The 16735-nt window shown below is 37.6% G+C and overlaps 1 protein-coding gene across 4 annotated transcripts in view; it reads left to right on the top strand.

Moving 5' to 3' along the window:
* LRRC3B (leucine rich repeat containing 3B) overlaps positions 1–16735 on the top strand; it is a 57281-nt gene that overhangs the window by 36381 nt on the left and 4165 nt on the right. For 2 of the 4 annotated variants that reach the window (XR_014942954.1, XM_085538359.1), the window contains exon 2: positions 6676–7942. Coding sequence is in view for 2 of the 4 variants with exons in the window: in XM_085538359.1 (XP_085394485.1) it covers positions 6838–7617 (780 nt within the window). In the remaining 2 variants the exon portion in view is untranslated. Of the gene's footprint in view, positions 1–3441; positions 3502–6675; positions 8294–16735 lie in introns of those variants that run through there. The other 2 variants (XM_085538358.1, XR_001553153.3) reach the window with 2 other exon arrangements.

Here is a 16735-nt window from a genome sequence, read left to right as displayed (position 1 = left end):
ATATTTTTCTTTTGTTGCTGATCTGTTCTTATATCTGCTAAGCTTCACGTAATTATTTATCGTCAGAGAGTTATAAAATAATTTTTTACTTGAGATGAAAAGGGAGAAAAGTCAAATACAATTTTACCATGTGTACAACTCATCAATCTTAAAGTGCTGATTCATTTGCCCACACAGTATAATTAAGTAAGCTGTTAATCTATAATAAAGAGTAATATATTTGGTGATCTCACAATCAGAAAGTAATTACAGCTTAAAATGTTCCTTTGGCTTTCCTTAACCATTTTATCACTCTTTAATTGTTTAGAGAGAATATTCAGAGCTGTAAGATCCATAAACTTATGCCTATGCTATTTGCTCTGTCACTAGAAACATCATGTCATGAACAGCTGTTAGAAAGATGTCTTCACTGGAAGATTTTGGGGAACAAAATATTGATGTGCATTTCATGTGCTGTCTTGAGGGAGAACATTATAGCTTGAGTACATTTGGTGTTTCATTAGATGATGAATCCATTCTGTAATTGAAGTTCAGGCTCGCACTGATTAATCATGGCATTTCAATTATTCACTGAATCGGTGATCTTTTGCACCCTCATTCCCCACCTCATTTGCTGTTGGCATGTATTCATTTTTCTGTTACTGACTTAGGATTTCATTGTGGCATGCTCTGAGATCCTGAAAGACTTCCCCTGCCACAGACATTCTTTGGGGAATTTAGATCACCTGGCACCTTGCAGGCAGTTCTTGGCTTCTCCCTGGTTTGATGCTGTCCTGTGGCTCCTGCTCAACTCCAGCTCACAGTTATTCTTGCTTTCCAGCTCTGTACTTAGAGTAGCCAGGCAGGATGTCCCTCAATGTACACAGACCCTGTTGAGAAATATCTTTGTTTTCAGTAAAATTGGGTAAAATCGATCAGGCCTCAGTTCTTCAGCAAACTAGACTGCTTGGATAGGGGAATTACCTCTGAATCTTAACCTCCAGATTCCAGCTTATGGCTGTCTTTTTAATACTAATTGCAAAGTAATATATTTGGATATAAGCTAGTGTATGTCTGTATTAATTGTCGAAGAGAAAAAGGAATAAAAAGACGTAAAATACAGCTATCAATACATGTGGACAGTATGACTGGTTTGTGCTTATGCTGTAACAAACACACTGGTGTCACAAGAAGATGAGTTGAAAGAAAACAATTCATTCAAAAGAGTATTTGTTTTGTCAGAGGGTAGTTTGATAAACCTGACTTAAAGCAAGGGTATTCGATATGGCAAGTTTATGTCCCATTTTAATAGAGAAGTAAGAGACAAGATTTATCAATGAGCGTGTCTTTTCTGAATACCAAGGCAGTCAGTGTCTTGAAGAAAATTGTAATAATAGTGTCAGATATTTCAAACCTATAAAATTTCTCAGTAGTGGACTGGAAGTCAGATAAAACAGTGTTCCCTTTTAATGGATTTCTAGTTGTAAAATTTTAATATTTATTCAAAATTCTAGTTTATCTTAATGGATAACTAAGAAAAGCGGTCTGTAGAAAAGGCTTGTATAGTTTTTAATTCTCCACACTGTTCTTTCTGGAGCTCAGAAGTGACAGATCAAACAGATTGAGTGCAATCATGACACAGCTGACAAGTCACCTCCTGGGGTTGGTCGGCTGGCTTCTGTCTTTTTCCGCTTTCCATTCTTACTTCCTGGTTTAAGCATATAAACTCCAGCAACAAGAAATTCCTCTCTAATCTTGGCACCTTCAGTAGTAACAACTACAAGCTAGCCCCAGATGCTGAGCACATCTTGTTAGCACTGACCTGAGTGACATTGCTGAGATGAGAGATGCAATATTTTTCATCAGGGAATCCAGTTTTGAAGACAAGAGGAGAGATCAGTCTAGCACATTTCTGATAAAGAAAATGCTTTTAGTGAATTTCCTTCACAGTCAGATGTGTGTGCCATTTAACCTTTGTGGCACACAATTAAGATGGTGCAGTTGCTCAAATGCCAAAGAAGACTTAATTTAGCTTATGGAATCCACACAGATAATCATGCCTGAGATGGAGCTCTCTCTTGGTGGAAGAGATCAGCAGTGAAAACCCTTTGTAGCCAGACTTTCTGACCCTAGGAGCCACATAAAAATCTGTGAGTGACTGACTACGATGCTCTCTACCTTTCATACTGTGCTCCCAGAGTCAACTCCACAAACTTGGCTTACTCCTTTGCCCTCCTCATCTTCCCACAGAGCCCAGTACTGTGGTAGCTGACCCTAGCATCACTCATGTTTTTAGGACAGCATTGCAGTCCTTCTTCTCACACGAGGCACTTTGCATGCTTCTGCCTTTTGTTTTTCTTTTTTAACCCTGTCATACCTTTGTAATCATGTGCAATCTCTGGAGAGGATAAAACTTCTTGTATAACTGGGACGGTATTTGCCCATTGGCAGGGCTACACTCTCTTGTTCTTGGGATATGACTCCAAGGGGCAGGTGCAGCTAACTATCCCAGTCAGTTATCAGTCAAATAGATGTGATGAACCATCTTTAGCAATATATGTGATATCTTATTGTGCCTTTTGCTGTCTTAGTACTGTCATAAACAAAACCTCTCAATCTGTTTCAGTGTCACTTTTATGTTGTTCTCTGTGATGTTTGTAGGATTTCCTATATCTTGCTCTGAAGACACAGTGGCATAAATTATATTTAAAGTAATCTTGTCATGGTTTTTCTGTATGACTTGGCTAAGTTTTCAGGCCCTTATTTCCAGATGGATATCCAGCAGCACTAATGCTTCTTTACCTCACTGAATTTTATGTAGCGAAGAGTTATTAATTGAATACTTGAATTAGTAATATCATAGATGTTAAGCACTCAGATGCCAAGATATGTTTATACGCTTTGTTTGTCTGAAAGGCAGACATCTGCAAGAACCTGACACCTGGGGCTTTGGTTGAAAACTCACTGTGTGTTAAAATCAAATGTACACATCTTGAAATCCTCAAGGAAAGCACATTTTCCCACGTTGCTAGATGCTTGTACAGAATGGCCATGGGGGATTGCCCCCTCCCCCCCCAAAAAAAAGACAGTTAAAATAGCAAGGTTGTAAAAAGTTCTTTTGTGTCACCTGCACTCTGGAGTTTTATTGCCCTGCAGTATTTGACTTATATGTCAAGTTTTCTATGTGTCTGCTTGTATTTTAGAAATGTACACAAAATATCTTTCTATGCCATGCTGTTATCTTTCCTTGAGCATTGCTGTCATTTTTCCTGCGCCTTTATGTAACTGATAATTAATTTTTCAGTGTTTTTTTTCTTTATTTACAGATTTTCAACTAACTCATATGTTTATTGTAATTCTATCTTCCATCTCTTTCTGCAGTCTTTAATTTTCCTGTCTGCTATGTATCTCCTGTCTTTATTCCAATATCCATTAGCTTCTTCTTTATTTAATGCATTCTAGGATGAGAAAATGTGATAGATGCTCCAGAAGTCAAAAATCTTCCTTTTAGCATTGCTAAAGGTAAGATCCTAGTTCTCTTTTCTCATGTTACAGTTGGTAGAATGCCTGACAGTAAAGGATGTGTTCGGTATGGATTTGATAGTGGATCTCAAACCACAGATGTGGGATAAGATATTCTGATTATGGAAGTTTTAAAAGCTCTGTTTTCCTTGACTGATGCTCAGACTCATTGGATTGTTTCCAGTTAATTTACTGAGAATTTGCTGAGCTTTATTCTTTCTCAGCAAAGTTTTTGTTGACTAGACTGTTAATTACGGGTTTAAACTTGTATTTGCTCTTTTTAACAACTTAAAACAGTGGGAGTTTTTCTCCCTCTTTACCCATTTAGTCAGTATTCTCTTATGAAGAGGCATTGCTTCATTAAACATTTTCCTGCTCAGTCTGTAATGATCCTACTCCTTCCTCTCTAAATACATTAATATGTTGAAGAAAAAGAACTTCACTTGTCTTCATTGGGCTGAAGACATCACACATTTTCTTCGGTGCATAAGGCATCTTTGACACATTACATTTGCTGTGGAGGTCTCAGCAGGATCTGTGGTGTAATTTGGGTTGGTGCATGAATGTTTTCCCACACTTCTATAATATTAATGAACACTGTTATGCAGAAAAGCTCAAGTCTGGTAGCAGAGATGTCAGTGTTACATTTCTCACGTCTGGCTATTCAGGAACTTATTGTGATCAAAGCCTTCAAAGTTCATCAAGCTAATTCTGATACATTTATAACTGTCACTGATACTATCTTATGCTAACAAAGGTGCTGGTATAGACGTAGAAAGATGCAGTGTTAAAACACTATCATTTGGGTTATTTTTTTTCAGCACGGTTCCCGTAGTCTTCATTTTTAGCCTGTAAAAAAGCAAATACGATGCATAATCCTCACAGTCTGGTGAAAACAGCAGGATCTTTATGCCTCTGCAGAATTAAACATCTGAGATAACTGCGTCTTTTTGCTCTTTTACCTCAGTCTATGCTGGCAGTAGGACTCCCAGTATCACTGGTGGAAAGCCACTGTGTACAAGTAGTAGGTGATGATATGATGCCTACTACTTCTGTGATGGACCACTCTTCTATTCTCTTGGTGCAGCATGGTAGTGAGATCCGTAAACATGAAGGGAAAAGAAAATAGGTGCTATTTTCCCTGGGGACAGCCCTTTTTGCTGCAGCACCCTGGGCTGTGGGAAGGTGAAGCAGATTGCCAGCACTGAGTTGCCAGAGCGAACTGTCGCCGCCTCCAGCTTGGCCTCCAAATGGGCTGCACATTTTAGCAAGTACTTAGCACTTTTGGGCAGGCTGGGAAAAAACAACTTCTGTAGCTTGTCTCCTTCAGTAGCAGATTTCCGTCTGATCTGAATTTGTGCCACTGCATTGACCAGAGAGCTGCAGGGAAAAATGGCACCCAGCACAACGGTTTTCATTCTTGTGAGGCCTGTTTTTTAAGGGCTCTCTGTTGACTGTGGAGATGCTGCTCCCTTTTCTCTTCATGTTCAGCTTTTGAACATGATAATTTTGTAATGATTTTACATTGCTAAGTTTAACTCTGCAAGAGAAATTGCTATTTTCCTTTCTATTTAAGAAAAGAAAGAAATTTCAGGGTAGGGGACCTTCATGCTATAGAGCCCAAGCATAAGCTTTCTGCTTATGTTCTAGGGCAATCTCGCTCTTGATCAGTAAATAAATGACAAGTAGTGATATGGGGAGTTGTAATGAGAGGTGGGCTTTTTTTATTCCCAAACCGTAGAAATGAAGTAGCTGCACATAATATGCATACTCTTAGGATTATTATTTTTTTCCTGTAGAATTACTGACATTCTGACAGTCATCAAGAAGGGTTAAGTAAAAATTGAACTGTAGGTTTGAAGTACTCTGTGACACATTTAATCCGTATTTCTGTGATGTGCCAAAACTGCAGTTAGTATGTGAATTCTGCAAGCAAATATGATTGCAATACAGTTTCTTCATTTTTTCCTATAGAATTGCACACATCCTCCCTGCAGGGATTTTGTTGTTCAGTAGACTACGCTGTGTGCTAGAAAAAAAAAAAAAAATTCATTTATATGTAAATACAACATGAAGGCTGCAAATATCCAAGCTGCTACAAAGACAGAGGGGGCATGTGCATGAAAACAAATGGACCTGTTGTGGTTAGAAATTTGTAGTTTACCATAATAGGGGAAAAAATAAATGAGGTTGTCTTTGAAACCTTATAGGTCAGCATTTCAGACTTCTGTATTTGTGTTCCAATTAAAGAAGAAAATGGAAAAGCTTCTGGATATTTACTATTTTTAAGCCAACTTGCAAGGAGGAGAAGAAACAATATTTTTCATGCGTTCTATTAGAAAATTACATGCCATGAATAACTTTTTTTTTGTTTGGCTTGCACATAGTTTTGTGTGAGAATTATTTAGTGTGGGGAGGGTGAGAGTTTTTGGCAAGGCTACATTTCTTTCTTTCTATCTTAAATGCAAAGAAAATTTTCAAGAAACTAGTGGTGTAAGTGAATTCTGTGGGTCTCAACAGTAGCTCACAAGATACTGAGAGGTACAGGAAATGAGCATGCAGCAAGAAAGAAATGGGCAGGCAACAGGGAGATGATGAATGTTTGTGGTATCTTCCAATATTATTTGTTTTACTGATTTGTTGATGATATTGTTATGGATATAGTTAAAATATTTCCCTGCTGTGATATTTTGGTTTGGACCAAAAATAACATAAATTTTTTTGAGATAAGTTCGCATTATCCACCACTGTTGCCTCGCTTACCTGTCACCGTTTCTGGAGATTCAAATTCCAACTCCTGCTAATGCATCCCCTATATTAGTAAGGGAAAATGTGATTTATTTTTATGGATGTTTTAGAAAAATCTGGTTTAAAAAACAAAAAACAAAAACAGCACCTCCTCCAGTAAGTATTAAAGCCTAAACCAGTGCAGTTTTTACTGAGTGTAGTCTATCCTCCTAAAAATGTCTCAGGGATTTATGAACTAAACTCATATTAATACTAATGAGAGGTAGTTGAATAAATACTCCGTTGCACTGATAGGATAGCTGATCACTTATTTAGTGTTGCAGTGTTGCCTTTCACTTTTACTTCATTTTATTTCTTTAAAAAAAAAAAAAGAAAAAAGTTGAGATTGGAGTTTATGGTATAAGAAACTTTTCTTCTTCTTTGCAGGCGTGTTTTTAAGAAGAGTATTGACCATGAGGAAGTTCACATGTTAGTCAATTTTTACTAATCCCTCTGAAGAAAATGAAACCACACTTCAGCTTTGCCGATCCTTTCCCACCACTGTTGGCTGAATGAGAAATGGTCGTGTGATTATGCTGACACCCCAGCATGCATTTAGTAGACCTTTGGTTAACTCGTTCCCTCTCCATGTGTCTACTCTTACAAAGTTTTGTCCTCATGATACTGTGCTTTCATTCTGCCAGTATGTGCCCAAAAGGCTGCCTCTGTTCTCACTCCGGAGGTTTAAATGTCAGCTGTAGCAATGCAAACCTCAAGGAGATACCCAGAGATCTTCCGCCAGAAACAGTCTTACTTTATTTGGACTCCAATCAGATAACCTCTATCCCCAATGAAATTTTTAAGGATTTGCACCAATTGAGAGTCCTCAATTTATCAAAAAACGGGATTGAATTTATAGATGAACATGCCTTCAAAGGGGTGGCAGAAACTTTGCAGACTCTGGATTTGTCCGACAACCGGATTCAAAGTGTGCACAAAAACGCTTTCAACAACTTAAAGGCCAGAGCCAGGATTGCAAACAACCCATGGCACTGCGACTGCACGCTGCAGCAGGTATTGAGGAGTATGGCCGTCAACCATGAGACAGCCAACAATGTCATCTGCAAGACCTCTGTGCTGGATGAACACGCTGGGAGACCATTCCTCAATGCTGCCAATGATGCTGACCTCTGTAACCTTCCCAAAAAAACTACTGATTACGCCATGCTGGTCACTATGTTCGGCTGGTTCACCATGGTGATCTCATATGTGGTTTATTATGTCCGGCAAAATCAGGAGGATGCAAGGAGGCACCTTGAATACTTGAAATCCCTGCCAAGCAGGCAAAAGAAACCAGATGAAGCTGATGACATTAGCACTGTGGTATAGTATTCCGAATACAATGACTGTCTTTGAGATGGAAACTAGATTTGGATGACACTAACACCAGAGGTTTACTTCTAACATTCATTGTAAACATTAAGACTTTTTTTTTCCCCGTTTAACTGAATTACGCCACTGTTGAGCTTTCTAACCGAGAGTTTTGTCTGGGCGGTATACTCTACTTGTTTCTCTGGTATTCTAAAGCAAGTGAATTAATATGTAAACCTTAGTTTAGACCCATTCCACTATTTAATAATGAAATTTATTTTTTTAATTTAAAAAAAAAAAAAAAGTAACGACAAATAAAAGCGTAAATTTGAACCATGTAAAAGAGAGTTATTTATTGATCAGAAATCTGTCTGGTGCCAGGGCACCTTGGGAAATGATCAGTGCTTGTGAGGTGGAGGATGAGAGCGATGATGAAGTGGGCTATGAGAAGTACAAGAGCAGAGAATTCCCAAAAGGCACTTCTCTCCCCAGGGCACAACGTGAAGAGCTGGTGAATGGCAGCTGATTTTTGGGATTGCTCCTTGTGATAGCAGAGGGATACGATATGGAGATAGCGGAGTGCTTTGAGTTCAGGAGAAAGGGATGGAAAATTGTGTGGGAACCTGGAGGGTGTTTCAGCAGTGCTGGGCAGAAACCAAGATGAAGGAGAAACATTTCAGGATACCAATGAGAGGTAAGTGGGGAAATGAGGACAGTTTTCATCATACACCCACAAGCTTCAAGTGGGTGTCCTGAGGACTGGAGGAGACAGCAGGATGACAAAAGCAAACTTAGTCATACTGTTCAAACTGAAGGACTGACAGTGATGGGAAAAAAATGTAAAAAATTCATTTAAAAAATCTGTATATGGCCTCGTAACTCCAAGTGGCATCATCTTTTTAAAAGTCCGAACAAAGGAAATGAAGATGTAGGCTGAGCATATTCTGTTGTGTGTTAAACAAATTATTCTTATATTATTTTATGGATTAATGATTAGCGAAGTAGCAAGCTAATGATGTTAACTCAGCCTTGAGTATAAAATGCTTATTTTGAAGCCCTTCTGTTTTTATCATACGATAGTTTTCTTTTTTTCACAGATGAAAGGAACAAATTCACAGTTTTTCTCATGTTCTTTATCAACATAATGAAATGATGTTTATTTTTCAGTCCCTATAGATCTAGTCTAAGTTACACTGAAAAATGGATTGTAGCAGTATGTGTTTAAAAATGTACAAAATATTGCTTTGCAAAAATAAGTTTTAAAGGACAGACTTACATTTAAAAAAAAAATAATAATCCAATGTAGTATCTGCCATAAGATTATCAGAAGGTTTCTGTTGAAGGTGTAATCTTTTACATTTTAGATGGTACATGGTTGTTTATTTTTATTTATTTATTTATTTATTTTGTTCAGGAGAACTATTAAAAAAAAGAAACCACTTTTCAGATTTGTTACAAAGCATTGAAACAATTGGGACTTTTTTTTTCCTTTTTTTTTTCTTTTTTTTTTTCTTCTTTATTATTATTATTAGTATTTTTTCCACGATGAACGCGGGCTGGTGGTTACACATCTTGTTAAGTTTACATTTTATATGATCAGTTTTTCATGCTCTGTCTTAGCAAATCTTCCACTGCTGCAGAAGTGCTCTGCATGACCTCTTGCAGGAGCCAGTAGTGGTTGGGATAAATACAAATGTGAATCTCAAGAGATCAATCAGACAAGATGTTTTACTGTACAGACAGCATACCAAACCTTGTCCAGTAGGACATCTCTGTGTGAGGACACACACACATCTCTGTGGTGCTTCTGTAGAGGTGGAGCCAAGTTCACGCCTTGATATAATTCTCTTATTTTCTGTAAAATCACCTTCAGGGTAAAATTTATATTGTTTCTATGCTTTGCTGCTCAAGTGGCACTTTGGGTCTTGGCTGGTGTACTAATTCTGAAAAAGCGGGGGAACTCATAGAGGAAGAGAGTGAACAGGAGGTGCTAACTCAGTGTTCTTTGTTCACAACTAAGTACAGGAATTCCTCCAGAAATTTTGGACAAAATTACTTAAATAGCAACATTTACAAAATTCTTGAGAGTCTGCCACTTGTAGGTTTTGACATTTGTTTTCAAGCAGGGTTTATTTAAAACGTAAATGAACAACTCCCCCAAACTGACTGAGACACCAAAAGATTTTTAGTTTTTCTGTTTTTTTCCCCTCTTTCACATGGTTCATAAGGACCTTACTGGACAGTACTGTTTCGCACCAGCTGAGCTAATGACTCCAGGTTTTATAAATCCTGACTGAAACCAATTTAAACCCAGTTCAGCTGTACTTTGTAGAATGGCTCACAAAGGCTGGTTTCATATCAGTTCTCTGGGTGTATTGATTTTCTGCTGTAGATTCCCCATCAAACATCTCTTCACATATTTTTCTCTTTTCTTTTAAAGCCAGTAGTGAAATCTCTGTTTAAAATCTAAGAATCAACATAGTGCTCTGATAGCCAGTAGATGCAAACTCCTCAAGATGAATTTAGCTGATGAGGGAAAAGAATTAAATCACTGTGCCTCAGCTATGTGGACTTGGTAGTGCCTGTATTCACAACTCCAGTATTTGAGTTACATTTGTTTATTTCAATGAAAAGAAGCAGAAAAAAAGGAAAACTTTAGACTAAGAAGATACTTGTTTTTTTCATGTTTATTGCACACCTTTCTGCCCAAAATTTCTGTGTGTCATTGGCAAAAGCTTTTTAAGGTTTGATGGTATAACATTTTAAGGGGTTATTTTCCAAAACAGTTTCACTCAAAATTGAGCAAATCAGTCTGTTTCTAGATGTGATGTCTTAGCACATAAATACAGATGATAGGAATTGGATGTTTCCATAGTCACAGGAGATTGTATATGGCAGAAAATAAAGAAGGAAATGCATAACACAGTGACTGATAGAAAAAGCAGGGCTAGAGTTCAACAGCTTAAATGTGATTGATTTCACTTTCTTGATTTAAATAAAGTCCCGGTTTCTGTTTCCAAATGGTTAAAGATACCTCTCTCAGCTTGATTCTCCTTAAAACTAATTCTTTTTCTCTGCTAATTTTGTACTGTTACTATGCTTTGTGGGTGAGAAGAGCAATGGTGCATTTGGGCTGCATTATTTAGACTAGTATTTTATTCTATATATTTTATATATTTACTCAATCTTTGCTTTTATTCTGATCTCAGCTTTATGTGGAATTAGGTAAAAATACCTTCCTTATTAAAATATATTATGTTTTAAGTGTCTTCTGTGAGGTAACAGTGAAAGAATGAGAGATAATGACCTTTATTTACACAAGAGGAGGTTCAAGTTGGATATTAGGAAAAATTTCTTCTAAGAAAGAGCGATGGAGTATTGGAACAGTCTGCCCTGGGAAATGTTCCTGGATGTGTTCAAGAAATGTGTAGTTGTGGCACTGAGGGACATAGTTTAGTGGCATGGTGGTTATAATTTGTGAAGTTATTTTTTATGTTCAATTCCAAGTTGATGGTTGGACTAGATGATCTTAGAGGCCTTTTCCAAACTTTGTGGTTCTTCAGTAGCAACATTTTGCATCAGCACTGCCATAACTTTCAGGGGCTGCCCTCCCTGCAGCAGTTTTCACTGAGCTCAATGCTGCCATGGACTCCTCATCAAGGGGCAGATTTTATTCCAAGTAAGCCTGCATGAGTCCAAAGCAGGAAGGAGGAAACCGACAGCATTAGTAGTGGGTGGACATGTTGACCAGTCCTTTTGAGGAGAAACAATTTCCTGATGGGCAGAAGATCTTTTAGTATGCATTGCTGAGGAAGGAATGATTTTCAGTTGTAGCATCTCTTTTCTATGTGCATTTTTCTGAGTATGCAGCTCTGATACTTATGAAGTTTTATTTATACATTCAGTGTTCGTCCTCATGATCCTTTCTGAAGGGACAAACTAATTGTGTAGTATTACAGTGCTACTGAGGCACTGCAAGTACACACACAGCATACAGCGATGGGAAGACCAGTGAGGAAATGTAAAAGTTCTGATCTAGTAAAGAGATGCCATGCAGAATATCCACCACAGTATATGTCAATTTGAAAGGTTTAGTAACAGGATTAGTTGTAGGCTAAAGTGCTTAATGGTGTCATGGAGTCTTGCAGCATGTTTCTGTATGATGCTTAGTAACAACATAAATCTAAATCAATTAAAGGGAGTGTCATTCTACTTCTACACTTGGAAAAAGAAGCTAGCATTGCTGAACAAGAGTAAATGAGACTCTTGGGAATAAAAAATATAGTCATTAAATTGTAGGAGTGAAATCTATAAGAGGAAGGTAGAAGTGGGGCATAAATTGTGGTAGGATTAGATATAAAGGCAATGTAACAAACAAAACAATAAGGGATTTTTTTTTTTCCAAGCACACCAGAAATAGGAATAATATCTTAGTAGGGACCAAGAACTAATCTGGTTACTGGAAGAGCAGTTTGGGTAGCTTGGACAAATGATATGGAAGAAGGCTTTGAATGATAAACACCAGAAATTATTACAAGGGGAATATACCATCCAGTACCATAGTTGAGGAGCGCTACAAGCCACTGCATAAAATCTGTGTGAAACCCACATTTAGAACATTGCTTTCATTCCAAGTTCCTCTCCAAAAATCTGTCATGTAGAACTACAGAAGATGTGAAGAAGGGCAGTAAGATAATCAGGAATGTGAGGTGGTTTTCATAGGAGATGAGATCAAACAGGGCCTCTTCAGCATGGAGTCAGAGGAGAGAGGATGGGATGGTAGAATCATAGAATCATTAAGGTTGGAAAAGGCAATAAGACTATCTAGTCTGACCATCAATTTGGAATAGAACACAAAAAATAACTTCTGAAGGATTTATCTCTGTTTCTTGCAACAGTGATTATAGCAGTTCTGATTAAAGATGAAGATGTTTTTTTAAAAATACATATTTTGTTACAGCACATGCATTTAAGTGATAAAACACAAGATGCTGTAGTGGGAAAAAAAAAACCACAAAAACAAATATTCAAAGATGGGATTGTGGAAAGCGTGATTTCTTCAGTGATGGAGAAATACCTGGGCATCTCTCGTATCGATTAACCCACAAGTCAGTTAATTTGAAGAGTGAAAATAACCAATAAGTATCAAATACAGATTGCAGATGCCATTCCATGTCAATATATGAAGTATGTGTTTTGTGCATGTGAAACATAACATGAGTATGCATGCGTGCAGTTCATCCATATGTCTCTCAAATTCTTTAATGTTTCCCCATCTATACATGTGGATAAAACATGAAGTATTTTGGATGTTTCCATTGCCCTGTTTCCATGAAGCAGGTTGCTTTGTTGATTGTAGATGCAATTGGTGCTGCTTCTGAGCTGAGCAGGCTGTGCCTCCTGTAGTACCAACACGAACTGCACAGAACAAGAAAGAAAACAGGATGAGTGGCATAGCTCCTCCTTTCTTTCTAAATCCTTAGTTGAACCCATCAGTTACCATATAGAGCTGTTACCAACCTTTGTTAACAATCTTCTGTTTTCCTTCTGGCTCACAGAAAGTGATACAAATTTCTAGAAAGAAAAATGGATGGGTGAATGATGTAATGACTTTTAGCTCGGTCCCATTTGTAAAGGCTTGAGTGTGGAAATGTGACTAATATCCCTGGATCCGTTTTCCCTTCTACACTTATTAATGAGTAGGTTTTTGGCACTGCAGTGTGTTTGGCCATGTTTATCTCCTAGGAGATAGCTATGCCCCTTGAAGGAGTTTTCTTTAGATGGCTGTGCATCTGAATACAGCTGCTAAAGCTTGCATAAGCTCTGGAATGAAAACTGGATGGTTTTAAGTGTTCCCTATTGGAGGGAAACTTGAGAAATAGTCAATTATTTGGGAATTCAAATATCTGTATTATTCTTAATGCTGCTTTGAAGTTTCAAACTCTCATTTTGATCATCTTGCTGGTTCTGTGGAGCAGTTTGCATGCAGAATTCATAGAGAGAGCAATTTCCAAAGCCTGTTAGTGGCAAATTAAACTGGCCATTGATGTGAAAAAATAAAAAATCCATATGTTGAATAACCTGTTTAGATATCTCTATCCATTGTAAATATTAGTCTTTGTCTCATAATCATTTATGATCACTAGCCTTTTTAAGGCTCCCTCTTCATTTACAATAAATAAATAAAAATAAATAATAGATCTTCAAAGGCAAACCTAATCTACCAGTATTAAAATGACAAATTAATTTTAACATATTAGTTAAATTGTTAAATTTTGTCTTCACTATGGTCTATTTTGTATGTCTGTGTTCACAGAAATATATGTAATATTATAATATGTCAAATTATAATTTTCCATACGTAGGTATGGCTGTGAAACTGTGCACTTTTTCAGATGACTCTGGAAGTTTTTAATATAAAGAAGCAAAGAGAAATCTAGGGGGAAAAAAAATCTAGAATTTTCAAATCCTCTTCATAAATCAAAGCTCAACAAAGTCAAAAAGAGAAACAAATAAACAAGCAAACACCCATTCTTGTTTCTTCCTTCAGTGATCAGGTTTGTGCTCAACACTGCATTTCATGGTCTACCAATTTTTCATTTCTCTACCTAAGACAGATTAACATTTGCTCTCTGCAAAGACTCTGGGGGCTGTCGGCAACAGAGAGGATGGAAGCATGTCACATTGACTGAAGGAAGAACTGTGAGTGTAACAAGCTCTAGACAATACTTCTGTGCCTGTTAATTAAGCTTAGTGGCAAAAGAAAAGAGATGCTGAATTAAGATTCTGCTGGGGTGATTTCAGATGCTCAGGTAGATACTAACATTTGTATTCTTAATGTGGTCTTCTGAAAGGCAGCCCACACATCCTTTTGCTACCTTAATTCAGGAGCTACCGGCAGACTTGGTTGCTGTTACTGAATACAAAACCTCCTACTCTTATCTGCGTGCAGTCACTGTTATTTAGTGCAACTATTGTTACTGTATAATGCTTTAAAGTACCTTTCATAAATCTTTACACTTAAACTTCAACAAGTTTTTTTGTTGTTTTTTCTTTTTTTCACTTATTAAGATTTTTTTCCTATTGCTATGAGCAGTGACTCCACTAGGCAGAGTTCCGCTCTTTTCTCACGGTTTTTACTAGATTCTTGAGCTGATGAATAGAGTAGAATTTTTGCAATGAAAATGAGATTTATGTCTACACCATGAATTTTTAATATAAAATGGCTGATCAATAAATGAACAAAGTGTAATTTATTATTTCTGCATAAGAGAATCTCAACTTTTTAGAAGGATATAAAGGTATAAAGGTACTCTTTCTAAAGACAAGCTCTGCGGTATCTTGAAACACTTACTTCTCTTCAAAAACTGACATATCTGTAAGTATATTTGGAAGCCTCATGCCAGATGCAAATTGTTATGCTGAAAATTATTTTTATATAATAAAATAAATTTTTCTCTTGTGTTCAAACATTGTGATGTAACAAAATTCCTGGCCTAAATTGATATGGAGCTTTCTTTGTCAGCAGACTTCTTTCCCAAATCCAGGAAATACTCTGGGCTGCATTTAAGTTAGCAGTTTTGCCAGTGCCTTCAGTGGGATCAATATTTCTCCAATAAATGAATTATTGATAGAGAGCACAAGGAGTGATTATACGTCAGGTATTAATGTGGATTTACCTCTAAGTAAAGGCATTGAACCATTTTACAGTGGTGCATCTTCAGACTTTGTAGTGACAATGAGGGACTATCTTAAGTTGGTGGTCAATAGCAGTGTCAGTTGTCTTTACTTTGTATTGCTTGTGTGATAAAATACAGATGGTACCACTTTGTATCTGTCTGCACATAGGCCTCTCTGAAATCTGGAAATGAATGGATACAGTAGTGGGCTTTTTCAGCCAGTAAAATAAAAGGATGGTATTAAAGCAGGTTGGCTGCAGGTTACTGGCTTCCAGTAACACGTTCAGTCAGCATCAGTCACAAAGTTACTTTTTAGCAAAATTGCTAGAGTCAGCAGGCTTCTGGAAAACAACTACCGTTATTGGTTAAATGCCTGTATTCCAGTATTTTTCCTCAATTACTGCTGTTCTGCACCATCGTGTCCTCCATGAACAGCACTATGGAGGTGAGCAAAAAGTTGTCTTCAAAGAAATGAGCTCTGAATTTTCTGGCTCTCCTAAGTGCATGGAAGAAAGGTCTTTCATGGAAATTACCTCAATTAGAAACTTGATAGTATGTAATTGTGGACCTGAGGAGACCTGACATGCATTTCATTTCTGACCCCTGACAGCCTCAGTAAATAGAGGCCATGCCTAACAGAGAGAACAGATCATTTGGGCAGAGAAAAGTGAGTCTTTCATAGCTGAGCCACTGTTGCTGAAAACCCACAGAGATACAACGATTAAATACACTTTACATTTGGAAAATCCTTCAGGCAAGTCTTTGAACAGTGTTGTAGTGCTTTCCCTTCTGATGCAGTAGATTTGTTATAACATAGCATGACTATAACTAAAGGTGTGGCAGTCAGTTCTTAGCCCGTGTGGAGGACTGCTTTGGATCAAGACCATGTACTTCAGCTCTTACAGCCTCCTGTCTGACACGTGTGTGTACTTGCATGGGCACAGCCTCATCTGACTCAGCTGGGTACTGCTGGTAGCAGAGTGGGAATCAGAATGCCTTGCATTTTAACTAGTCGTATTTAGGTGACAAGCATGGGTGTTAGCAATATCCCAGGGAAGCTATCCTCAAGCATGTAGGCATGGGTGGGTAGAGGGACAGTGTGCTACCATGATTGTGCTACTCCAGTATTGATACAAAAGGTTATTGATTATTTTAAAAGTCTTCTGTTTTCTTAGCAGCCTAACACTGGAACTTTTTCTGTAAAAATGAAAGCATAGTAATTAAATGATTACTTATCACTTCCATACCAAAGACACACTTAATTGCTCCTTGTTTTGTGTTATGTCTGAGCCTACCATGTTGGTTTTGCTTGGGGCCACTTCTTCAGGGAAAGAAGTCAGCCATGTCCTCCATGCCCAACCATGGGGCACCTGCCTCTGAGCAACCTAGTATGTCTGACAGTTGCAATCAGAGAGCTCTTTGTGTCCTTTAATGTCAAAGTGGGCATGGCAACCTAT

This window comes from Coturnix japonica, chromosome 2 (genome assembly GCF_054131305.1).
Source record: "Coturnix japonica strain WE chromosome 2, WE-NBRP24, whole genome shotgun sequence".
Lineage (NCBI taxonomy): Eukaryota > Metazoa > Chordata > Aves > Galliformes > Phasianidae > Coturnix > Coturnix japonica.
The sequence above is the reverse complement of the archived record's forward strand: the minus strand, read 5'-3'. Positions and strand labels throughout refer to the sequence as shown.